The 27268-nt window shown below is 42.5% G+C and overlaps 1 protein-coding gene across 1 annotated transcript; it reads right to left on the reverse strand.

The window, feature by feature from the left end:
- On the reverse strand, positions 1-25674 carry LOC116316412 (kinesin heavy chain). Its single transcript, XM_031734972.2, has 26 exons — positions 25049-25674; positions 21128-21215; positions 20236-20309; positions 18575-18679; positions 18243-18291; positions 18085-18140; positions 17687-17774; positions 16766-16890; positions 16560-16664; positions 16322-16470; positions 14079-14227; positions 10578-10759; positions 10088-10156; positions 9791-9997; positions 9543-9695; positions 9251-9448; positions 9050-9167; positions 7778-7842; positions 6462-6571; positions 5842-5943; positions 5698-5758; positions 4845-4916; positions 4667-4771; positions 4333-4549; positions 3456-3567; positions 1-3305 (listed from the first exon to the last, which is right to left on the reverse strand). The coding sequence occupies exons 1-25, from the start codon at positions 25172-25174 to the stop codon at positions 3479-3481; spliced, it is 2862 nt and encodes a 953-aa protein (XP_031590832.2). The 5' UTR covers positions 25175-25674; the 3' UTR covers positions 1-3305; positions 3456-3478.
- Positions 25675-27268: the final 1594 nt, after the last annotated feature.

Consider the following 27268-nt stretch of genomic DNA (forward strand, 5'->3'; position numbering starts at 1 on the left):
TAGATTTAATTGCATCAGTTGTAAGATATATTTGGATACACGATGCTACAGCTAAAACAAACAAAATGTACAACATGATGAGGTAAATGCATCCTGTATAGAAACTGCCCTCCCTGAGCATGCCTTTAACACAAGCTCTAGTCCATGCAGTTACATTCACTTATTCGTCGTCTGTGATTGTTGCTGTCCTGCAACTAAACCATTACAAAATTGTAATATTCTACAGCAACATCCACAGAAACAAAGGCAACTAGCCCGAAAGTCACGTTGCACAACTAAGGCCCAATCCTACCCAAGTCCTCAGCCTTATGTTCAAAGGGTAGCAGTCAAGTGTGATGACCAGTCAAAGGGGAGCACTCATCTAGCCCAATGACTGGGCGAATGGTGGCAGTCATCAAGCTCGATGATTGCTACTGGTCAAGAAGCTAATTCAAAGCGTAGGGGTCGTCATTAGAAGGGTAGCAGTCATCAAGCTAGATTGTAGGTATCGTCCTCGAGCTGGATGACTGCTACTCTTTGATACCTAAAAGAAACTAAAATGGTAGACTATAACTAAAGAACAACTGTATTGGGCCTTTTCCACTGAGACAATAATGTATATAAAAATATGCTAAACAGGCAGCATAAAGGAAAGCAGCACAAACATCTAACGTACCACTAAAGGGTCAAGAGGCCTCATTAAATTACAGTTTTTTGACTTTAAAAAAAGAAAGTTACAAAGTCACAAGTCAATGTAGAGAAATGTGTTAATTTCTAAAGCTGGAGTGCTGTTTTGATGATTTGAGTTTTCTGAAGGGAAAAACTTATCCAGCTTATCCACTGAGATTTTAATTACTTCTCCTGAGGGGAAAAACCTTTATTCTGCCTTCGAATCTGTTTTTAAAGACTCTGACTAGCCAATCACAAACTTTACAGATTGAGTTCAGACTATTACAAAGATCCAGACACTGAAATTGTGTGGGGAGAAAAAATTTAAATCAGCTTTAAACCAGAGCTATAAACCAGCCTCATAGTCCTAGGAGCAACTGATTGGCTGGTCAGTGTTCCTCAAGAGCTATAGTAGCGCAGTTTAATTGTATGAGATCTCTCTTCGCAAAACGACAAAAAAAGATCATTTTTGAAGCCCAGAGCATGTTTTCTAAAACCAAATCAAAGGGTTTCTTTATTGATTGTCACCTGTAATCAAACAAAAGTGTAAACACAAAAATTATAAAATCTGGAAGACAAGACCAAGACACAAGCAAAGACAGTTGTGTGGAAGCATGTTTCTGCTGCCCAGCTCCAGCAATAACCTTCAACATCATCGAGGTTAGAAACTTAAAGGCCCTGCTTTGATACAAATCACATCCAGAAAAGTAAGCACGAAGCTACATCCTGCAGTTAGTTAGCTTAGGTTAAAATGGAGAAACAGCCATTTTTATTTCAAGTTCTCTGTTTCCAGAAATAAATATTCCACTCCTTTTCTCCATTGACGTTTCAGAAAAGTTTTAAGCCTTGAACCAACCAGCAACAAGATAAATCGTGACCATAAACAGATTTTATTTAATCTACTAAATAAATAAATAAACAAAAAAAAGCTAAGGTACGGGGTCTGGGACTTCTGTAGTCCTTTTCGACTCTGTTTGTAAGTGTTCTTACTACAGGCCTCATTCACGCATTCACTGTGTCTAAGTGCTTTTAACCTAGCATTCTCCCTCATGGATGCACTGGGGGCAACTCAGTGTTCTGTTTCTTGCCCAAAGATACTTTAACATGAACACTAGAGAAACCCGGAGTTGAACCACTGACCTTCCAATTAGTAGATGACCCGCTTCTGTGTACATAATAACTTTTAACAGTGAAAGAACTACTCATCCAATAATACAATCAAATCCCAGATTCCATAGCAACCGACTTCCAGCCTTCTAGAATTTAGTGTTTGTAGTTTGTATTGTGCGTGTGCAGTCGAGTATAGCCAAGTTATCGATGTGGCACAGTGCTACGTTCCTGACTGCAATCGCCACTCGTCCACTCTGATGTTTGTGGGTTTACACATTTCCTAGGTCAATGTCATCCAACAGCAACTTCCACCAATCAGAGAGGCCGCTGTTTCAGTTAAGGATTGCGGGAAGAGTAGTTCTTCTCCCTTATATTATAAATAATACATTAATGTTTTTTGTCACATACCATCATTTTACAGTTTTGAGCTTGTAGTGAGTCTGTTTTTGGTGAGTACAATTTTTTGGTCCATAGTTAAAATACTTCTAAAGAATATGGATGAGATTTTCAATTCAGGATCTGTTAATAAGTTGTAGATGTTTTCCAAAATATGCAGGTAGCATACCTGTTAGTGCTGCCCAGCTAACAGCAGAAATCATCTTCAGGCATTGATGTAAATGAGCTGGGGTGTAATTTGCTGATTATGCATGTTAAATTTTCTTCTGTTTGCAATGAGTTGTAGTTAACGCACTTTGTGATTACACTGTCCAGTCGGCATTTCCATAAAGAGCACGGAGCAATTATCAACCTAATGGTCGCCATTTAGGCTACAGAGTGGGATGAGGCGTTTATCCATAGTAAACTGTTGTCTTCGGTGTGACTGCCATTTTGGAGGGATGCTGCTGTAGCGTCAGTCACATAGGCCTAGAAACCAGTCAGCAACCATCTGGCAACCATCTGTATTTTCACCAACCTAATGACAAGTGGCTGTTTGCAAAGAGGTATATAGGGTACAGGACCAAAGACCTCTGTGATTGCCGTTCCCTGGTCTTTATGCTAACCTAAGCTAACCGTCTGTTGGCTGTAGCTTCATATTGATCAGATACACTCGAGTGGTGTCACTTCTCTCATCATGACGACTGAGAAAAAAAGGAAAAAAGCAAGTTGTTTCCTAAAACGTTAAACTATCTCAATCGATAAAATGAACGCAGAATCAACACTTATCTAAAAACTGACACGTTTGCCTTTTCCTGTAAAGCTGCACAAACCTAAAACGTAAGCTTCATTTTCATTTCTAATACAGAAGCGGATTCAGGCCTCACTCCTGAACATCGAGCTTTTAATCCGTTGCATAATAACGACAATCTACCATCAGAAGATCCAGAAAACTAAACTTATAACAGAGAATGTGTTATAAATGAGGCCTCTGAGATCTACATTCAGCAAATTAAATATGTCTCATATCAGTATTTACACAATGTTTGGATGGTGCTTCTCCGAGCGATGACAGTCTGTCGTGAAGGCCTCCCATTGGTGCTCCAAGAGGAGGGGTGTTGCTTGTGGATCCAGGTGGGGTGGTGAGCATGCGTTGAGTTGTTTATGGTCGTCTGCAACAGGAGGCAAATCTCTGAGACTGTCTTACATCCAGTTTATGTGTAATTGATTTATTTGTTAACCGCCCCCTGGTGGTAGCCATGTGTAAGACAAGCAAAGGAAATTCTATTTCTTAAAATGGAAAAGAGATTTTTTGCACTCACAGGATTATGTTGCTGTTGTGGGTTCAGTTGTTATGAATATCAACACCTCCGGCTCTGATGGAGCTGCAGATCGGGGAGGACAGTGGATGATGTCCGGGCCGGATAGGCTTCGCTGAAAACACAAAAAAAGGAACATCTTGATCCATTGCCTGATCTATCTTTCTCCCAGGGATCCATATTCAGGTCTGTTTTTTATCCAGTGTTTTATTTTTTGTTTGTTTGTTTCAAGTTTAAAACAGTTCAGATATTTCAATTTTTCTGGTTGAAATATGAACTGGAAAAGCTACTCTCACAGGGATTGAATCTTTCCCCTGGCTGCCCTTCCCTGAGTATGGTTCTCCCGGAAGTCACTTCCTGTTAAAATGGAGTTCTTCCTCACCTTAGTCACCAAATGTTGCACACAGGGTATCATCTGTACTATGAAACAGGTTTAACACAGCAGCCTCACTTGGGCTGACTACAGTCCCTCTCAGACAAATTGGCAAATTTTGCAAATATTTGAGTGAGACTGCCAACATGTTGCAATCAATCAGAGTCAGATTGTGCTGATAAGCATCTATCTGCAATAGGGTTATAAAAGCACCAACAGCAACAAGCGCATCAGTGTCCAGGCCACAGAAACAATCCTGCCAATCAGCATATTCTCAGCAAAACCACTTTAAATTGCTACGCAAACTCTTTAGCATACAGATGGTCATTTATATGTATAGCAGTTATCTAGAAACATTATCACTCATTTGGAAATGTATTTGTGTCCAGGTTCAGCTACATTGCTGGTGGCAGGTTTAACCCCAGTGTGAACCGGTCCTCTTGTTCCGACAGCTGTCACATTAGCACATCTGCTTCAGTGGAATAATAAATGGAAGTAAAACCTCACCGATCTGTGCAGAGTATCCCCTCCTGGCCATGTTCTTGGCCCGCACGGCCTCTTTGATGCGGTCCACCTCCTGCTGGTAGCGCTTGCGGTCCCTCATGGCGTTCTCCTTGGCCTCCTTCAAGGCGTTCTCCAGCGCTTTGACTCGCTCGGCCGTGGCTCGCAGACGCTTCTCCAGCTTGGGCAGTTCGCAGCGAAGGTCTGCGTTGTCCCGGACCAGCTGAGGGCGGCAGCATGAAGTTACTGAGCATCATTTTTATTGTACTGTATCTCACAGCGCTCAGCATTTCTGTTTGATAATAATTTTATGGATTCAGCCTCTGTATAGCAACCGTACCTGTTTGTGGACCTTAGTCAGCTGCTCCAAATTGTTCTCCAAGAATGAGATTTTCTGTTTCTGTGCAATGTTGCTGAGTCCCTCCTCACAGTCAAGCTCTGCACTCTTATAATAGAGGAAAATTACACCAAACTACATTAAACGACCAGTCTTATGTGTCAACAGTAAAAAGATCTACCTTCTTAACCCGTGCAGTGAGGTCCTGGACGAAGAGTTTGCGCAGGTTGTGCAGCGTTTGCAGCTCTTTGGCCTGAGTGAACAAGAAAGGAGTGAAAGCTGGAAGTTAGACCCACATAATAGCTCTAGGATTTACATTCTGCCACAGGTTTCTTCCTTTTTAAAGTGAGTTCTTCCTCCCCACTGTCGCCAAGTATTTGCTCATAGGGAATCATCAGACTGTTGGGTTTTTCTTTTTAATTCAGTTCAGTTGAATTCATTTGTATGTAAATACTGTTAAATTAAATTGAACTGAATTAAAGATGTCATCAGGTTTATTCTACCATCTGTCAAACCTAGGGTGAAACCTGAAAAAGCCATGGTCATGTGAAGTGGGTGTTTTGAACGGCACTTCAGATCAGTGCTTCATAAGCTCGACACAGCGTCGAAACATCAGTATCCAGCTTCCCATCCCTACTCAGGGTATTCAATTAAATTCTGTTTCATTTATACAGCATCAAATCACAGCCGTTTCCTTGAGGCTCGATCACTGAAACTCCCCTTTTTATCTAAATGTAAGAAAAAGAAGTGCACTTTCAACCGTAAGAAATCTGTCCGCAAGACTCTTTGGGATGAAGTTGTAAACTGCCGGATCAATGAGATGCACTATACTAACAACATTTCTTTAATCCTCCGACTTGCCTCCATTCTCATAAAATATATTACAAAGCACTGTTTTTGAGCAAGCCTGCATTGGTGCAGACTTCCAGCAGTGCAGTTTCTTTGCTTTGCTATGTGACTAAACAGACATCTAAGGTTAGAAGAGCTGTGACTTCAAAGGTGAGAGTGGTTATGGGGCCATCACTGAGTCTCACCACAGTCTCCTCCAGACCCTTCAGGTCCTCTCGGGCCTGCTCCCTTTGTTCATTCAGCAGCCTGTACAGAAAACAGAGCAATAATCAAACCATGTGACACTTTTATTGGCTGAAATTAGCTCTAAGATGCTTGTGTTCACCTACACGAGCCTCTCCAGCTTTGCATTCTTCTCCTGCTCCTCCGCCTTCAGTTTGTCGTAATCCGACATGAGTCGCTCCTGCTCCAGTAACAGCCCCTGATTTAGACTGAGAGGGAGAAACTGTTTTAATAAATACGCTCTCTAGTTTCAGAAAATGTGGTTTGGAATCGAAGCATGTTTAGTTGGAGGGTCTAAAGTTGCAGGCTGAGACCTTGAAAGTCACTTTCTAGTCATGTTAACTCTTCTTTTGAAGCAGAAGCCGACTTTGAACCCAGATCTTTGATCGCTTTCAGGCAGCAGCTCCTCGCTCGCACTTGCTCTCTGAGCTGCTTCTTCTCCCCAGCAGTCCCCCTTTGAAGACAACCTGAGTGGAAATCCCTACTCTGAGGGCTGAGGGGAATTTTAAAATGGGTATATGTGTGTATCTGCTCGTGGCCTGAGCTCGTCAGAAAAGATCAGAATTTGTGTAGAATGGGTTCTACACAAATCTTTAAAACCTGAGCACATCTGTGGGTTTCCCTGTGAAATCTGTGAAATTTCCCATCGTCTCCCCCCTGCTGTGCCGTTACATCCTCAGAGTTGGTTTGTGTGGGTCAATGTGTGCGTTTCCTGATGTTTTCTCACTCTCTGAGCTCGTCCAGCATCCTCTGTTTGTCTTCGATCTCATCCCGTAGGCGGCTGAGCTGCTTCTGATGAGCCTCCCTGTGGTTCTCCAGCTGCTCCTCCAGCGTTTTCTGAAGACATAAAAACACATTAGAACCGAGGTTGGCAACATTATTCCCTCAGAGGATGCTGAACAGAAACATGACGCACTAAAATAACCCTACGATAATCCCAAATCCATGATCCAAAGTACAAGAGCTTCCTGTTAGAAGCTGCTTGGTTTTCTGGGTCAGTCTAAGGTACTTAAATACTGGATAAACCTATGACATGGACCGTGTTAGACCGTGTTAGGTTTAACACTTTAAATCAGGCTACTTGGAAGGGTCTCAGCTTATTGCAGAGACGATGCAGTCAAGCTGGTCTTAGGGAGTGCCTGAATCAAGAATCTAGAACAATCTACAAGTATGTGAGGGTCTTGCTCAAGGAGTGAGTGACAGATGGACTCGTGACACATCTGTACTCATGTGGAGACTCTACCGGCCCACTGTAGTGAGGACAGAACTGAGTGTGAACACCAAACAGATACTACTAGTTACAGTAACTACTAGTTAACAACTAGTTACTGGATCTCCTGCCTTTAATCTGATCACAGTGCAGACCCGGATCACTGCATGAAGAAAAGCTCGGCTCATTTTACTCTTTATGGACAAATGTCTTGAATCAACCCTCATTTTTTACGCTTTACTTCTGTGTGTTCTTGAGCAACAGTTCTCCAGGCTTTCTGAAGCTCTTTCAAAGGTTTTATTTGGACACTGGCTGCTTTTTCACTCATTTGCAGTCCAGTCCTTGTACCTGATCATCTTTAGAGGCATTTTTCAGGCTGTATTTCAGCCAGTGGTGGTGGAGACCTTGTTAAAATTAACAACTATGAAAACAGAAAAGTACCATTAGATTTTGATACACCATGCAAAATCATCTGGAAAGCATATGATTGTCAACAGTTTCATTTTTCAGCGTGACAATGATCCCAAACACATTCTTAATTCAGTAAGAACACACAGTGGTGGTCTGTTGAATCCAGACCTCAACATTATTGAAGCAGTGTGGGATCATGTTGACAGAGAACAGAACAAAAAATGGAGAAACATCCAAAGAAGAGCTTTGAATGTCCTTCAAGAAGCCTGGAGAACTATTCCTGAAGACTACTTAACGAAACAACACGAAAGCTGCCTAAGAGAGTTCAGACTGTGCTGAAGAATAAAAGTGGTCATCTGGCTAGTTCCAGATTTTAAAATTTTGTAAAAATCAAAATCAAACTTTGAGCTGTGTTTTTTTACCTTGATGTCATCGTCTCCGTCCGCTCTGCAGATGTCCTCCTTCTCCTTTTCCTCATGCATTTTCTCTAAAGACAAAATAATTATGCTGTGTCAGAAACTGAAGGCAAAGACCGAATTTACTCACAAAGCTAAACTCTCAAACTTCACACTGTGAGATATTTTACTGAAAGACAATATAAATCAAATCTGATGAAATAGACAAAAGACTTCCCACCGTGGGTCAAACCATAGACTCACAGACTCAAACACATCCAAAGACAAACCCTCACCTTTATAGCGTAGTTACCCAGCCCACCCTTTTTGTGAAATTCATCTTAATCGTTAAGGTATTCAGAAAAAAAAACTCTGACGTGCAAGACTCTATCACATCCATCTCCTGCCAAACCACCTTCCATCAGACGAGTACAGGCGACGTTCCTCTTCCACAAAAGCAAAAAGCAAATGTGGGCATCAAGATAGTGTAATGATCCTTGGAACGCATGATTCCCAAACACAGTGCACACGTTATACACATGTGATATTTGACTTATGTGGATGCAGCGGTTAAAGAAGGCCTCAAAGGTTCAGAATGGCAGATTAATGCACATTACTGGCAATTTTTTCTTATGTGCTGCAGACTGACTGCATGGACACATTTGCTCAGTAATAATAAAATAACAAAATCCCACGGCCCACTTATACCTTCATGTGATGCGTTCATGGTGCAGATGCAAATAAAGTCGTAGTTGTGATACTTCAGTATCTAGCTAGTGATAGAGCGGCAGATAATAATCATCATCATTATCATTATCATTATTATTATTATCATTATTAAGTAATTATTTTCATCACACAGCACTGATGCACCTGATCATAAGGTCCCCCTGCCTGCCAGATCCCACTTTATCCCCTGTGGTGATACTCAGACATAATATACTGGCCACTCGTGCTCAAAGCACCCTCATGTTGTAAGATACAGTGTCGTCTGGTCCTAATCTATGTGATATTCCAGTGATGGATAAAGTTCACTGAGAGTTCAAATTAAAGACCTTCCAGTGCTTTGTGTGTAACTGAGGTATAAAGAAAACCTAAAAAACACACTGATTAAATAATGGTTATTGAATCAGTAACAACTAAAAGGTTAAAGTGGTGTCTCGTACATTAGGAACATCTTTTTCTTTGTTGTTTCAGAGTTTTTCTTTTTTCAGGGTGGGATGACATGTCAGCTGTGCTCATACTGCCTGTGTAAATTAGTCTGGTTTTTAAGAGTCCGTGGAGGTTTCTAGGACTGACCTTGAGCGTGCAGTTTGGCGAGCTCTTCGGTGAGAGCGTCCTGACTCTCCTCCAGCTGCCTTTTCTTCTGCTCCATGTTCTGCATGTAGTCGGTCAGAGACTTTATCTTGGCCTGATGCTGCAGGGACAGCAACACGTGATTGACACTTTACCAAACTCCAGGAGAACTCGGTTAGCGTGACAACGTCAGGTGACACTTACCTGGGAGATGAGCAGCTGACAGGACGCCAGCTCCTTCTCGTTGGCCTGGATCTTGCGGTGGGCGTCGGCCTGGGCGCTCTCCAGCTGCTTGCTGCGGTTGACCAAAGACTTGACCTCGGACTTCATCTTGCTGATGTAGAGGCGAGCGACGGTGAACTCCTCCTCCAGCGCCGAGCCGTTCCCCTTCATCTCTGAGCACTGAGAGGGAGGCAGGACGAGCCGGGTTAAAGGGTCGTGTGTCTGTTTCAGGTAAGGTTGGTAAGGTTTTTGTCATGTGCACGTGGGGCCTCACCGCAGCCGTCTTGACATCGCTGGTGCCGATGATGGCACCGATGTCACTGAGGTCTCTCAGCAGAAGGTTGAGGACCTCGGCAGCACGCTTTCTCTGCAGGCCATTCAGCTCCTGCAGCTGACTCACCTCCCTCTCAAGCACCGACAGCAGCGCCTGAGGACGCCGCCGCAAAGACAGCCTGTCAGCATGCCTCTGCATCGCTGCACTTCATGTGTAATCTAGTAGGATTCAGAAACGTCACGACTCACCGTCTTGTGCTGCAGCTTCTCGGTCAGCTGCGCGTTGGCTTGGTTTCGCTCCTCCACCTCTTGGCTCTTCTGGTCGTAGTTAACTGCCAGCTCCTCCAGGGCCTGAAGCACCTCCTTCACCTCCTCCTTGGCTAGCTCGTTCTCCGTCTGCAGCCGGCACAGCTCCTCCTGGATCTTATCATAGTCGCGTCGTGTTGATGCCAGCAGCTGCACAGATAAAAAAACAAAAACGTGTCAGAGGAAATAAGCAGGCATGCTGTATCATTACTATTAACCGTCATGAGCTGGGAGACAAACCTCTTCTTGATCCATCATCTGCTCCTTGAGTTTCTCCGCCAGCTGACTGTGTTGGTTAATTTCGTCATCCTGTCAATAAAAAATTTCAGGAATTGTTTAAATAATGAGGGCAGTATGTGTACATGTAATCCCTATGAGCCCAAAGCTCAGGCTTCGGACTGATCAAACACTCTTGGCTCTGTGGTTCATCATATAGGTATATATCAGCCCTATGTCACATATATGGTGAACCACCTGCAATTCAAATCTATTTTTTATGGGTTTTATGCAGCCAATCAGAAGAAAGGGGAAGGAGCTAGAACACTTTATTTCAGACAGAAGATGAATAAAACCCATCCTGAGATAAATGACAATTATTTTTACATCTTATTCATGCAAAGCTACTGTAGTGGAGATGGAGCATGAAATAAGCAAACCAGGTACCCTGTAAGTCTGTGCTGTATGTGACATGTTTACAATAAACCAGCTTCAGCCTCGTCCTGTTGCTCACCTTGTCATCCAGCTGTTTGTACAGGTTCCTTACGTCCTCCTCGTACTTCCTCCTCTCGTCACCGGAGACGGAGACACCTCCTCCGGCTGGCAGCAGGTTGTCGATGATGGCAGTGTTGTCGTACGGCTCGCCGCTTCTCTGATCTTTAGAGCTCTGCTGCTCCTCCTCAGGAACGTTCTCCCCTGTGATAGGAACTCACTTGTTAGATATTCTACTCGTGCATCCATTATATACACACATGTTATTGTGACGACGTTTTAAACACTCTGATCGTGCCGTATGTTGTGGTGTGGTGTCACATCGAGTAGCACTATAGTTGTTACATTATGCCTCAGTGCGTCGCACAATACAATCTTAATTTTGTGGAAGAATTCTTAAACCACGATGTTAAAAGTGTAAATACTGTAATAAGTGTAATAACTACGTCTCAGTTTACGCATTTTGAAGTAACAAACCACAGTTAAAACCAAGCTGAGAAACTAAAAGAGACTTGATGCTCAAGCAGGCTTCATAAATGAAGTGGGAAGAAGGGTTCATCTCTCTGAAAAGAACACGGCAGCATAGCTGAGGGTCTGCAAAGATGCATCTGAACAAACCACAAATTCTTTTGGATGTTAGAGACTAAAGTGGAGATGTTTTACTGTAATGCACAAAACCAAATTAATCGTCTGCAACGTGCATGTAGGGTGGTAAATCCTGGCAGCAGTCCTTTAACGTAAAAGGAACAATTGTTGTCTTGCAGTCAAGATAACACCAGGATACTGTAGTTTATCAAAGTAAATTAGATAAGTTATATTCAGATAATTAAAGTAAACCTGATGTATTTCCTGGAACATCAGGTTTGGGGGCTGGCTACGTTTGTAAGCCAGCACACAACTTACTATCATCATTACTATTATTTTTTACAATTACAATTCCTTCAGGAGAAAACTGCATCAGTTATACTGCACTGAGTGAAATCATGCTGGCTTCACCAGTGTTTGTGTGATTATTGATTTTCTAACTGTGGGTTTGGTGATAAAAGCCAGCAGCTAATGAGGAGATGGAGCAGAGGACAGACTGAAGGAGGCGGAGAGCTGCTTCCTTTTAAACGGCAGGGCAGGAAGCCAGCGGCTGACTCAAACCACAAACACTGTATCAGCATAATGTGTGTGTATGTGTGTGTGAGAGTGCTGCATTTACATGTCAGGAGCTTTGGATGCTGCAGCTGAGCTGATTTGATGCTAAGGAGGGGGAGTGTTATCAGCATCCACAGGGGAATTAAACATAAAAAAGCAACAATGGCCACAGAAAGAAAGGGGGAGGAGGGGGGTGAAGGCAGGGAGGCATTAAAGCAAAGAAAGGACTGAGAGGAGGAGGAGGAGTGGTTACTATGCAACAAAGATGGGGGGAAAAAAAGGGCGAGGATGCTGTGAAGGAGACCTTGCAGTCTCAGCAGAGAGGGAGGAAGTGTGGTGTGGAAACACACATGGGCAGCGTGGCGTCCTTCATGGTGGATTTACACAGAATCTACAACATTCGGGCAGAACAAGGCGTGAGCCGATCAGACCCCACACATTATCACAGCGCCAGATTCATCTGAGCAGTAATTACATGTGATTTCCAGACGTCACAGACTGAGCATGTGCATACACAGCTACCTAAAATAAAACCAGAGCCTGTGAGGTTAATGACACTCGAGTTTCTCAGGCCGCCGCCCACTTTTTTTCTTTGATTTCTGCTTGTTGGCATGCATGGAGAAAAAAACATTTTCTGTGTGTGTGTCACAGAGAGCATCTGACTCTCAAAGGTCAAAGGTCAAAGTCTCCTAAAAACAAAGTAGCAGCTACTAGTACACACCACTACTGCACTATTTAATCATCAGCAATTCATTTTAATCTCTGCTAGATTTCTTCCTGTTAAATAGGGTCTTTTTCTTCTCACTGTCGCCAAATGCTTACTCACAGGGTGGGTGTCGGCTGACTGCTGAGGTTTTCTCTGTATTATTTGAGGGTCTTAACCTTTCAGTATAGATTATAAAGCACCTTAAGAGAACTGTTGTTGTGATTTGGCGCTATATAAATGAAACTCATTTTAAATGACCGTTCAAACGGTTTTAGAAAAAAGAGAAGATGAGTTTTACGGGAATATTCGGTGTATCTCTGTATAGCAAAGCATTCACAAATTCTGAACACAGAAAAATCAGCAACTCCTAGATTTTACTATATGCATTTCACAGTTTGAGCTAGAGAGGAAATTTAAATGGTTCATGTATGATGAGAATTATTTTGTAATTTTACAGCCAAATATGACAAAATAAGTCCAGACAGCCTGTATGATACTCGGGTGATAAAGTGTCAAGGCTTTACAACTTTTTGAAGCAGATGATGCTCCAGATTGGAGAGCAACAGCTCCTACAGACCAATCCAATCTCAGGAAAATAGTGTCACCACTCGTCAGATCCTTCAGACCTCGGTGCACAGATAGGAGAAATAACCAGACAAGCGGTGAACGAGTAGCCGCGCTCTGCTTAGGTATTCACATGTTAAGATGTAAGAAAAGGAGGCTGCTGCTGCTGATCCACTTTGATTGCTTTGTGTTGTGAGTCATTAGAAACATCCATCCATTCTCCTCCATTTATCCAGAGTCAGGTCACAGTGGCAGCAGGGCTTTCCAGACGTCCTTTCCTCATCAACACCAGATGAAATATTTAATAACTCCAGAGACTTCTGGGTCTATCGAGGGTCTCTTCCCAGGTGGTACGTCTCCACCAGTCGAGGACGACGTTGGATGGGGTGCTCTAACATCCCCTTTTTCTGGTTGTTTCTCATGTTGAGACGTCTCAAATAGAAGGTGTTGAGCATTTTTTTCCTGCCTGGTATAAGTTCAGCCTTCAATTTTAAAGTGTGCCCAAAGTCCTTACAGGTCTGGGTAAACCAATCTATCAGGCCTTGGAGGTCCCACTGTCAAGGGAAATCATGGCACCTAAGGCATACTTTAGGAGCGTAGGGAGCGTAGTCACTACCCAGAGCTCATGACTATCGTTGAGGGCTGGAGTGTGGATCACTCGCCTGCTAAATCAAAAACTCTCTCTTGGCTCTGTCTCCACCACGACTGTCCATCCCACCCTTCGTCCACCTTCCCATCACACATTCACCAAAGCAGTTGCTTTCAAACTAGGGCCTCTTTATTAGCTTCCTTGGTAAACATCTCAGGCTGAGGGCTGTTAATCAGGACATCTGATGCGTAACTCTGTAATAAGTCCCACCAAGCAGGAACCGTGCAACAGAAGGTGGGTTCCCTCTGAAATATCATTTATTTAAAGGTATAGAAATGAGTGCATAGGAAGCAGAAAGACAGCACGTTAACTATTCATAACTTACTGTGGAGCTGTAAGATACAACAACGATGTATGGTTGTCACAAAAACCCCAGCATCCCACTGCGTAACCACCGATCAACACTCAGGAGCTCACAGCAGCTGTTTCCTTTAATTGGCCCTTGCAGGCCGCTTTAATCTCACCGTTTCTCCAGCGGTTGAGTTCGGCCTCCAGCCTCTGGATGATACTCTTCAGGTTCTTGTTCTTCTCCTTCTCCTTCTCGTATTTCTTCTTCCACTCCTCGGCCGTCAGCTCCAGGTTCACAGACACTGTGTTCTTGATGGTCTTCGCTCTGAGCGGACACAGACAGTAAGCATTAGCCTTTTAATTAATCTCATCGTGCTTAATTGTTAGACTTCTTCTCTGGAATTTATTGAGAGTTTGTTCCAGCTCATTGAGTTAATATAGTAATCAAATCAAAATACTGAACTGCACTTTAAGTGTCGTTCATTTTACAGTAATGGACAGGGGTTTAAACATCCGTTTAAAGTGTTTGATTCAGCAGGTTAAATCAAGGAAAACAAATAATCTGGTGACTTATTTGTCATTTTTCCTGCTGCACAGCTACACAGGATCTCAGGCTTCCCCTGCCCACCCAATGTCAAGTCAACCCCTGATTACAACGATTAAAAGCAACATTTTCGGGTTTATTTTCCACTACTTAGTTTCTACTTCTTTAAAAATCATCTGCTGAAAACAAGAGCTTACAAAAAAAGCCACATATGCAGGAATCTGATCATCTGAGCATGCAAGTTGGCAACATTAAGCATGATCAGATGAAAGTAGCAGGAGCATCCAAGAGTTTATGCCTTTTTTCCCTTTTCGCTGCAGGTAAGCATGTTTTTGCTGTTTTAGTGGAATTAAAGCAACACATTTTACAGCTGTTTCTGAGCGTGTTTTCACCTTACCACCTAATACAGTCGCTTCCACATGCTATATGTGTGAGTCTGCTTTCTCCCAGAGGACCCCCCCCCCCTCTCGATCTTTCCTCTCACGATGGAAATCTCCTAATTAATTGAATTTCCTCTTAGCAGAGGGCAGATGGTTGCACAGTAATCAGTCTCTGTGACACTGCTCAGTCTGAACTCACTGATCAAGGCTCAGTGGATTTCAGCTCGATTTTTAAAATAAATGATTACATCGCTGCGGTCGAGGATCTTTACAGACGCGTCAGTTTTATGAAACTGTATCATCTAAAGAAGTGAAGCAGATGAATGAAATGTGCTTCAGAATGAAGTGTGAGGAAAAAAACTGTGTAGAAAATAGAAAATGTTAATTATTCTCAGTTTTACATGACGTGAAAACAAGAAGGCGGCAGTGTCGGAGTCTATAAATAAGAATAAACCCAGATGCACAGCGGGAATCTCAGAGCCATCTGTTTGCTAGTTTGCACCAAATGAGTCACCGTGTACCTTTGCAGATGGACTGGATACACTGATACTCTCCCACAAACACAAACAGCAACTCTGTGTTTGATTCAAAACTGATTTTAGACTAATGTTTGATTTGCCTGATTAGCTTTTTCTTTTGTAATTATTAAGTTTAAGTTAAGTAAGTTTTTCGTTTGCAGAAATGCAAAGCGTTCGTCTTGTAGCCATTTGAGGATCCAGTTTCCTGCTTCATAACAGCTGTATGTGAGGAAATGTTTATATAACTTCAGTCAGACTTATAACAGTCAGAGTTTCTTGTCATTTTTTAGGTGGTCTCGAGCAACAGTTCTCCAGGCTTTCTGAACATCTTTGGCTGCTTTTTTAACTCATTTTCAGTCTAATCATAATTTGCTCCAATTTCTTTGGTTGAATCTGTGAAAAATACTAAAGATAACAGTTTGACAGACATAAACTAGTATTTTTGGACCAACAAGGTGATTCCCAGAGAGCTATTAGCTAAAAACTTGACATATATGAGCAGTGTGTGCAGTGTGGCCTTAAAAAATTTGAGGAAACTGGACAAAAGAAGAAGTGAGACAAAAAGTATCTGAAAGTGCTGTGGCGGACGTGGTTCCACTGCACAGGAGTAGTGGTGCAGTGGGTTCGGAGGGCAGTACCAGGGAAGGGGCGGGGTAGCCTCCCATTTCAGCCAGTGGTGTTGGAGGTCTTTGATGAACATAGCTATGAAGGAGGAAACCATTTTTTTTAAATCTTTTTTTTGGCTGTTTTCTGTTCCTCTGTTAAAAATATGAGGTGGTTGTGGTTACTTCAGATGAAACTGTATATGGTGGTGCGTAAAATCTTAGCTGTTTAAAGGATGAAAGACTCCTTTTTAAAATTTCTGTTGTTTTTTTATGTAGTTTGGGAGTTAATTATGGAAAAAATGGAGAAAAGAAAGTAAAAAACTCTGCCCTGTTTTGGCACTGAGTACATTAGACAGAGGAGCTCGCAGATACCTCTGTCCAAACATGAGTGTGGACTTGGTCTCGGCCTCGTTGTAGATGGACGGTGAGCAGCAGATGATGATGGTGGTGCGACAGTTCCCTCCCAAAGAGTCCTGCAGGATCCGGGTCATCTTACTGTCTCTGTACGGCACGTGGGTTTTCTGAAGAAAAGAAAACACAGCTGTGCTGAGGTTTTCTAATATCACGTACTTCTTCACTTACATAAGAAACAGAACTGGGATGGACTTACGGTGCCCTCAGCCAGAGCTGAGATGACGTTTCCCAGCGCTGAGAGGGATTTGTTGATGTTCTTTGCCTCGTCCAGCACCGCCCCCTCAGCTCCCGTCTTGCTCACCTGTCCAAACAGTGATCGAGCAGGTTATCCATCAGCTTTACAGCTCAGGAAAGTCTCAAAGCAAACACTAACGACACGTTTCTGATCTCGCTTGGACCAACCTTCTCGCTGCCAGCCAGGTCGACCAGGTAGAGCTTCCCGGACAGCTTCTTCTCCGTCTCTATGTTTTCCTGCTTTATGTTGATGAGGAAGATGCTGTGGCTGCGAGAGCTGTGCTCGTTCATGTCTACAAAATTAACCAAAAAGTCATTATAACTGCAGAAAAGGAACCAGAAAAGGCTTTTTATCTTCTTTTAAGATTTCAGGTGAAAATAAAACATTTAAATCTAGATATTGAGGTGTTTCTGCCTCCTTAAGAAGTTTCAGGAGCTGTGCTAAAGTCCTGACTTTTAGGGCTTTGCCGCTGACTTGATCCATATTAAGAGGTTAAAGGACCTTTTGTGTTTAAGTCTAACTGCTTATTTTTATTCTGGGACTCCATACGAATAGTTTTGAACGATTTCCAGCTTTCAACGATCCTAATGTAGCCGCTAAGTTTGAAGCAGGCTTTAAGCACAGCCTCCTCCCACCACCCCAGTTCTGCTTGAAATGACTAATGACAAGAGATGAGACAGCCTACAGGGACGAGCGGAGCGAACGTGTCCATCAACACAAAGGAAGAAGGTCATCATCGACTTCAGGGAGAATAAAACTGCCCCTAACCTCCTCAATATTAAAGGTGACTGTATGGCGAAGGTTTCCTCTTTCAAATTTTGGGGCAAGCAGCTGCTGATGCTGTACAGCTCCACCACAGAGTGTCTGTGTGGATAGACCAGCTGCTCTACAGTATGAACCAAAATCTGAGGAATGTCTCAGCAACTTGTCGAATCTATGCCGATTCACGACAGCTCTGAAGGCAACAAAAGGTCCCAACATGGTACAGGCAAGGTGTATCTAATAAAGTGGTAGAAATGAATACCAGGAAACCTTTTAAAACTCTGAAAAATGTGCCGCTTTTGAAGCAGACACATAAAAATACGTACTGGTCACTGCCACATGCCGATTGGATTTGCCCTCATCGATGACGTCCATCACCTCCTCCGGACTGGACACAAAACGCTCAGTGCAGCCCTGAAAAAGAGAATCATGACCTGCAGCAGCCAGTGTGGACATGAGCATCGATTACAGGATAAAGAAAAGCCTGAAAAATCGCTGTTTTAATGTTTTTAGGTGTTGGAAATCTGCACAGATGAATAAAACGCTAACTGAATCATTCGCTCATCTAAAATTAAACATTAGCTGAGTTGAGGCTCCGGCTCAGGCACACGGGGAGATTAAATATATAAATCTCTTTACTTCTTAACAAATGAAAAGCTAAACCTGCAGGATCCTCATGCAGGAAACACATGACTGTGTCACAGCTCTCGCTCAGCTCACTAACCTTCACATAGGGCACTCTGTTCTTGTCTTCGTGGACGGCGAGGTTCGTCTTCGACACTTCAGACAGAACAAAGATCCAAATCGCATCACGTTGGTTTTAAAAGTCACATTTTAAGAAAAACAGACTGCTGAGTGCTTCAGATAAACAGCCTCTCTTACCGTCCAGCAGGTCTCGGATCTTGTCCAGGTAGATTTCAAAATAAGAGACCTGCATAGAGAAACGCATCTGTCTCACAAATCTGAAAACCTTTAATTCATCGCCCTGAACATGTTAGATTTAAGGTCTTTACTGCACCTTAAACCCAATCATTTACCTTTTATTTCACATCAAAAAGGTATTCTTTGGTTGTGTGTGTGCTTTTCCTTTCACGGACTTTGTTAACAAACGTCTCAGAGACGGCCACAGGCTACAGGTCTCCAGTGCAGGGGCTCACACCTGACATTTAGTTCATTTTTTCAGGAGGTAAACTGTGAACGACTCCTGTTCTCACCTTGATGTGGAACTCGAGGTTCTCGTCCATCGAGTAGATGTGGTCGAAGATGTCGCGGGCGATGCGAGGGATGATTCCCATCAGCTGCGGGTCATGCAGTTTGCCCTGAACACAACAACAGTCATGTGTTATATTACAGTGATGCAGTTTTTGCAGTCTTTTTCTCCCTTTGATAATTTTGTGTGTAATGTGGCTCTTTAATGCTGCCATATGTTGGGGGTGGTAAATACATTAGAGGGTTTCCTAGGCAACAAGAGCCTGAAACGTCCGCTGGTGACTATTTTCTCGTTCTCGTTTCTCTTTCCTCTTAGCTCCCCAAACAGTTCCAGCATGTTGCCGTGTTTCTTCCTGTTATAAACGGGGGGTTCTTTTTCCCCACAGTCCCCAACTGCTTGCTCACAGAGGATGTTGCGAAATAAAGCATGTTGAGTTGACTGTTGTCATGACCTGGTGCTATATGATTTAAACTGATTTTCATTGTTATTAGCTGAACAGGAGTGTTACAAAGAGAGTGCATCCTCTGTCAGTTCTAAGGTTTCACGTAGCAGGACAGTTTTAAAGTTTTAAAATGAGGTAAATGCAACCTGAGATGAACAACAACACACGATATTGCCGTCATGTGTCGTGTTATTTTTTTGATTTAACAAAAACTGAACCAAGAACCTGTGAAAGTCCACCTCATGATTTTGTAGCTTTAGCAGCAATAACTTGAAGTCGTGGTTTTCTGTGCGGCTTTATCACACTCTCACATCACGCTGGAGGAATTCTGGCCCACTCTTCTCTACAGAGTTGCTCAGGTAACTGAGGTTGGCGGGCATTTATGTATGCACAGCATTTTAGTCAGGTTGAGGTCTGGACTTGGACTTTGACTGGAGCATTGCAGAAGTTTTATTCTTTTCTTTTTCAGTCATTCTGTTGTAGATTTGCTGCTGTGCTTGAGATCATCGTTGTTACCCAGTTTGAGCCAAGCTTGAGCTGTCAAAAAAGACGGCCTGACATCTTACTCTAGAATATTTCGGTATCGAGACAAATTCATGGTCGACTCAATGGCTGCAAGGTGCCCAGGTCCTGTGGCTGCAAAGCCCAATTTTAAAGCCTTTTTAAATGAAGGAAATTTAAAAAAGACACATCTGGGTTCAGAGGTGGACTTAAAGAGGGTGAAGCAGAGATCAGATCAGACAATTAAAACCAGGCTTTAGGATTAGACTCCGAGCTGAAGTTACACTGGTGACATGACGAAACGACGAAGCGCTCCTCTGACTATTTTCTAATAATAATCATTAAATTTCACTCCTTTAAAGCACACGCTGAGTTGGACGTGATGATTAAGGCTTTTCCAAGACGTTAACCTTACCAGCTTTTGATTCCTCGAATCCTACCCCTTGCACGAGCCTGAGTGGGTTTCCTGTTGGGAGTAAGCCTGTTACACAATGCCCGCTGTGCTCTAATCCTCCAACTGTTTGAAAGTTCCAAATAAAAGTCACCGCACGTCTTTACACAAAGGGCTATAGAGAGTATTTGCTGTCACTTTGATAGCTTTTAGTCATCTTTATGTAAAAAAGCTGTAACTTTAAAGGAATGGAGCCCCTCTGCAGCTGACATCTGGTCACAAGTGAACATCTCAGGCTTTAAGAGCACGCGTGATCTAACAAGCGTCTCACCTCCATGGTGTGGGTCTTCCCGGAGGACGTCTGCCCGTAGGCAAAGATGGTCCCATTGTAGCCGCCCAGCACATCTGGAGTAACACAAAGACACAAGGGTGCAACAACATCAGCATGTCTGAACCCCGCGAACGAATCTATGACACAGTCCAGCCCGCTTCTCCGGTAAATGAGCACTAAACCTTCACAGTTATAAACACTAGCGCATCCATCTACTGATGCTACCTGCAGAGATTTTTCAGAGGTTATACTAGAAACCAGTAACTGTACGCTGGGTTGAAGGACATCTCAACTCCTAAATTGCATCTAGAGGAGAAAGGAGGCTGGAAGAGAAGGACGCACAGGTGTGTCCTGTGCAGAAGTGCTTTTACCTTCAGTGTGTAGGAGATGTGGAGTGATCAGGATGGACAGGATTAGAAATGAGTGCATCAGAGGGACAGCTCGGGGTTTGGAGACAAAGTTAGAGAGGTAAGTGAAGGTTTGAGCATGTGCAGAAGAGGGAAAACCCATATGATAGACGAAGGATGCTAAAGATGGAGCTGCCAGGCAGGAAGGAAAGAAGGAAATTCATGGATTCGTGGCAAACTGCTGGAACATATAAACCCTGGAGGGAGGAGACATTTTTAAACAGCTGGCCTATGAATACAACTCTAACATATTGCATGTACATATGCATACATAATCTAATAATAATGATGTAGTTTTACTAGGTAAAAATTAATGTCAGCCCCCCAAAAATCCAGCATCAGCCACGCTGCTCTGGCAAACACTCATTTCCATGGCTCCATTATGTAAAGCAACAAGGATGAAGAGCAGATTAAGTCCGTATGCAGATGTTGGATAGATGACGGTTACATAAAGAGCTATGCTTCCTCAGTTTAAAGCTTCTTACCTTTCACTATCTGTTTGGCACACTGGTCGTACACTTGCTCCTGCGTCGTGTTGGGAGGCAGCACGCGGTCGAACATGTACGGTTTGCCCTGATTCACAATGACAAAGACAAAAACACACAGCGACAGGGTTCAGAGTCATCGCAGCACCAAACACCCAACACAGCTGTTCCCAGTCGCCCGTGATGTTTAAAACATGATTCACGACACTGTATCAATAACCAGATAAGGGGGGTTTGGCACGAAGATTCAAACACTCTGGGAAAAAGGGAAAAGGATACAAACATGGATACAAAGCTCCGCCTACTCGGTTTGCTTTGCTTTGAATTCTTTGTGAATGTACACCCACCAGTCACTTTATTAGGTACACTCGTTTAACTCTCGTTAGCTCAAACATTTAAGAGTCTCTGATGGGTCTCAATTTCTGCTGCAGCATTCAGATGGTAGGGTCACAATCTGAAAGCATGGATCCAACCTGCCATTGCATCAGCCCTTCACACTGCCGATTGTGGCGTAATGGTGTGGGCGGATATTTTCTTGGCACACTTTGGCACGATGTTTCCAGCAACATGTTGAATCTGTGCCATAAAGACTTAAAGCAGCTCTTAAGGAAAAAGGAGGCCCGATCCTGTACAACCAAGGTGTACCTAATAAAGTGTCTGTTGAGTGCATGAGTTTGGGCTTCTTTTGATGTTTTATTGTTGTTCCTGTTGTCGTTGGATTTCTGGGTTCCTGTGTTCTACGCTCTCTTTACTGTAACCTTTATTTCCTGCATCACGTCTTTGAAACGAGTGGTGATTTTTCACTTTTGGATGTCGTGTTTCTGTCAATAAGCTTCCACAGTGTTTCCCCAGCTGTTCCTCCCTGAGTCTTCCTCTCATTTATATACTTATACTTATAAACGTCCTTATTAAATGTTGATATTCACGCCTGGATTAATCTCCTTTGATTATTTCCTGTTTTTCCTTCGTCTCCTGTGTTAGACTGGCTGGTGCCGACTATCCTCACCTGTGTCTCAGGTCCTCATTGTTTAAATAGTCCTGTTTCACCAATCAAAATGCTGATGGAGTTATTTTTCTATACCTGCTGCAAAGGACAAAGAAACTGAACTTCTCCAGTTTATGGACAAAAAAAGATGGTACTTGTAGGTGCCTCATTAGAGGATGTTTCTGTGGACATGCGTGATTGGTTGCTTTGGATTTTGGATTCAGAGCTTTAAACTATCAGTTTTCATCCTCTCTCTCCTTCTCTGTGCAGCTCGGAAATAGGTGAAGCTGGGCCAGAAATCTCTACCGTTTCTTCAAAATGCTCCAGTAACTGCCATCCATCATTCATCCAGCTCCTGACTCCTGCTCTCAGGGGAAAAGCCTCATTGCCGCTGCAAAAACGCCGCTCTCAGCACTTGGAGGCAGCGGCAGCAGCACTCCGAGCCCCCAAAATAAAGCAGAGAAACCCCTGACACAGACAGTATCGGGGTGTGTTTGTCGGTAATGTGCTTCTGCTCTGCTGATTGATGGCACGAGGCGGGGGTGTGCAAGTTTAACCTGACGGAGGAGAAAGTGTTGCTGGGCGATTAAAGCAACTGCACGGATAACGCAGGGCTGCTGATGGAGGTGACACATCTTCATCTTCAGTCACCGCTCAGCCTGCTGCAGATTTTACAGAAAAATTCCCCTTGTTTTTTTAAGATGGTAGGGTCACAGAGAAAGCACAAATCTGATGTAATCTGATGTAAAAAGAAAAACTATCCATTTTTGTACAAATAAATAAGAATTTCCCATGAGGTACAGGCTCATTAAGAATAAAAAGAACATGTTTTTAGAGGTCCTGTACAAAATAAACAGGAGCGTTTCTGAAGCGTCAGAGCATCAGGTGATTGAGGTCGGATTTCTAATAAGAGATCTGAACTGTTCACATTTATCGAGGGAACACTTGACCATCACAGCATGACTCGCACTCAGTTAAACTCCAGGGATGCCACTGTGTCTTGTTAGGAAGCAGAAACCAGTGTGGGTCCATTTCAGCAGTGACAGCAGGTGCAATGGAGAGACTGATTCACCCCAGCTTGCACAGGTAGTCCAGCTCCTCCACCAGAGTGTGGAGGTCAGACGGACAGTGCTGAAGAAGCAGGGGGAGCGCTCCTAGAGCCCTACGAAATGACCCCCACCTTACTCCTCGACTACATGTTTCACCAAAAACTATCAGAAACAGACTCTGTGAGGGTGGTGCGAGGCCCTGACATCCTGTAGTGGGACATGTGCTCACAGCCCAGCGACGTCTGAACGTGCAGGTCCACCTGTGAGGCCTTTAGAAATGAGAGCAGACTCATACTGAGCACGTGTGACAGACGTGGAAAAGGGTGGAGATGCCTCCAACACCATGCAGCAGGACAGGTTTGGCAGTGGGTCAGTGATGAATAACCTTCATCACCTGCATAAGGTCAGGTTGTAACATTAATTCACCCTGCGACTAATGGAGTAATTGTTCTGTAATTAAATGGAATTTCAATGTATTTTATTTTAAATTATTATGCAATTACATTTACCTACAAATACTTAAAGGTGATAATTATTCTGTAATTACCGCGTTATTTCCTGGCAATTTAACAGAAAAGCCAACAATATTTGCACACCTTATATCATAAGTATGCTGTACTTTTTGAGGGGCAGGCCATATAATGCATATTATACTATATATTATATTAAACAGTACTTACATTTACTTTAAACATACTTAAAATTACACATGCGGTACTTAAATAGACTCAAAAGCACTTAAAAATGACTGATGTGATAATTACATTTACTTAAAAGTACCAAAAATTACTTATGCAGCATTTAAAAGAACTTAAAATTACTCAGATAGTACTGAATCTACTTAGTTTTTCCTGTAAAAACCTGATTTGATACACATGTATTCTAATGTGCCTACCTTTAAATATTTGTGTGTAAATATAATTACATTATAATTTCAAATAACATACTGAATCACACACTTAGCAGCAGGCTGTATTATAAAGTGGCTTTTGAAGGAGGCCCGGTCTATGCTGGCTTACGTCTGGCTATAGATACAGTATAGGCCTACCAACACGTAGGACCAGTAGACTCCCAGCTGCCACTGGTCTTTTAAATACCTCACTATGTATTTAATTTTGTGTGATTTCTGCTGACTGTACAACAAATAAAGATATCCTTGATTGTCTGCAGAGGAGGGCCATAAAGTCCCCCACATGCACCCACTAGATTCCTACTGATGGGTGTAGGCAGTTCCCACAGAGATGAATCCAACTGAGAACCACTGAGATGTTACACATGAGTGCATCAGACAGTTTAGATCAGTTATAATAACATAAGTAACATCATACGGGTGTAAAGAGGCAGTCTTTATAGTAAATAAATATTTCCACGCTGCTGTAATGCTCCTCTGTACCACCAAAGACTTACTGCATATTTGGCATTAGGTAGAGGTGGATGGATCAATCCATATATCGACAGTATCGATACCAACGCTAGCGCAATAGGATGCTCCTCTGTTACTTCTATCCTCTAAGTTCAGTATGACGCCCACTGATTCATATTAAATTATTTATACATATTTTTTTGTAAAAAAAACAAAAAACAAAACAAAAAAACTCAAATATGCACTATGAAAAATGTCTTAACCTTTTTTATTTCTATTTTAGTTATAGCCCAGAGTACATATAGTACAAAATGTTTAAGTTAAAAAAGTATCGGTATTAGTATCGGTAATACTGGCCCTGTATTGATTTGGTATCGATCACAACGAAATTTGCAGTATGGCTCAGCACTCGTGTCTGGTCTGCAGGTGTCTTTTCCTTTAAATCACTGGGCGCGCACACATACGCGCGCGCACACACACAGGTAAACAGCATTGAGGTGACAGCAGTGAGTGTGCAGACTTGCCGTTATGACCACGGTGTCGTCCTCTTTGAATTTGGGGATGTATTTGTCTCCTCGGATGATTTCGGCCTCGTTCAGGGGCCTGAAGCGGCACATCACTCTCACCCCGCACTCCGCCGCGTCTGCCATGGCTCCTGCTGCTCCTCCTGCCACTGTTTACACCGCCCCCTCTGTCCGGTGGTGCCCAAAGGGAGGTTTCGGGACCTCCAGTGGGGCCTGGATGGTTTTGTCTGCTTCCCTCTGTAGCTAGTCGAGGATTTTCCTGTTCTAAAGGAGTCTCACATCTGTGTTCAGAGGAATTCAGCAGTAGGAAAGTTCCTCCAGCTTTTTAGCCGATGCGCAGGGCGTCCTTCATCTGAGCCTCCTCCGCTGCGCCATGGCCAAAGCGGACAAACCGCAGCGCTGCGTCCCGGATTGGAGCTCGGACTGCGGTGTAGCTTACAGGCCTCCTCCCCCCGCGGCGGTGGCACCGACAGCCGCGCGGAAACGTGGCGTTTTTACCAGTTTGTCAGCGGCGGAGGACTGAGCGGGGAGCTGTCCGCTCTGCAGAGACACCGAGTCCGGGGAGGGTGCGCGCGCACACAGCCGCATCGTCCTTTACCGGTGATCGGGGCGCGCGCTCGCACGATTCCGAGGCGCGTGCCTTCACCTCACATCAGCACCACCATCACTGAGTTAGTCACATGCACGAGCACTCAATCTGCTCTAATTTTCTATGAATCTTCATATTTCTCCATATTTAAATCAAGTTTATTGTATTTTACTTGAGTTTTTTAAAATATATAGTACAAATAAGTATTACATCTCCTATATTTTAGGCAAATTAGAATATTTAATAAAATACATTTTATATAACTTTTATTTTCGTTATTATCTATCTGTATCTTTGGAAATGTAAACATTTTAGCTGCAGATAACACTGGCTAATCATTAGCTTAAATTACTGTTTAGATATAGCTAACTGTATACATTTAATAAATATTTTAATCCTTTATAAGCTAATATAGATGTAGAATAAAGGTAAACCAGCAATTTGGTCCTCTAAAAAGAACTTATTTTTTTTTAAAAATAGTAATTTCTTTCCCAACTGGCCGGTGTCGGTTCAACAAGCATCTAAAGTAATTCCAGTTTAGCTAACATTAGCCTTACACAGATGATAAAAATCAGAATTGAGAAAGCAACCTTTCCTACCTAGCTAGATAATCATTACCTCAACTTTACATTTTTTATAAATATATGTTCATACTTCATAAGCTAATATGAATATAGAATAAAAGGTAATCAACTTTTTTCTTGAACTGTAATATATATGTATATATATATATACACACACACATATATATATTTAAGATTTTTTTTTCCAATTAACTAGTAAATAATTTGACAAAGGTACAAGCTAGTCATAGGTAAAGCTAACAATAGGCTTCACACAGGTTCAAATTTAAGCAAGCAACCATGTCTGACTAAATAGCTATTGCTAATCATTACTTAAAGAATAATTGTATAATCTTAAAATAAATACTTTAATCCTTTATATGTTAATATAGCTATAGAATAAAGTAGGGGAATCAAACATAAGGTCCGGGCGTCCGAATCAGCCTGGCAAAGACTCCAAACATGGCTTTGGAAAATGTTGAGGAAGAAATAGATTTTCTTTTTACTTTTAACAATATTTTCTCAAGTTTAAGAGCTTTTGCTCCATTCATGCTGCACCAAAATAATTAAGTAATAGAAACACAATTAAATGACATTACAGTCCCCGTTTTGGTTTTTTAGTAAGAAAAAACGTTTGTTGTGAAATAACAAAAATCTTTGTTCTGCTGACAGATGTTTTAATGTTGTCTAATCTAGATTTGAACAGTGTCCAAGTTAGTAAAAGCTAATATTTATTTCCTTCTTAAGAACTCCTCTGAAGCTTTTGATTATATTTCAACTTTATGTAGTATTCCCCACGTGAAAAATGTGACTAAATGTTCTGTGACTACTTTGAAAAACATAAACATTTAATCCACATTTAATAAAAAAGGAGGTCTAGGGCTGCTGAGTAGGTCTACTAGCTAGATGTTTTTCAAGCAAAAGGGCTTTTTGTGTGTGTGGATTTAGGTAAATTTGGGGGGAATTTGAAGAGTGACAAACAGCAGATATTTAAAGAGTAATATTTAACATTAATGATAAAAACCCTGCATATAAGTGTGCTTTCCTGCTTTTCCACTAGAGGCCAGT

Source organism: Oreochromis aureus, linkage group 23 (genome assembly GCF_013358895.1).
Source record: "Oreochromis aureus strain Israel breed Guangdong linkage group 23, ZZ_aureus, whole genome shotgun sequence".
NCBI lineage: Eukaryota > Metazoa > Chordata > Actinopteri > Cichliformes > Cichlidae > Oreochromis > Oreochromis aureus.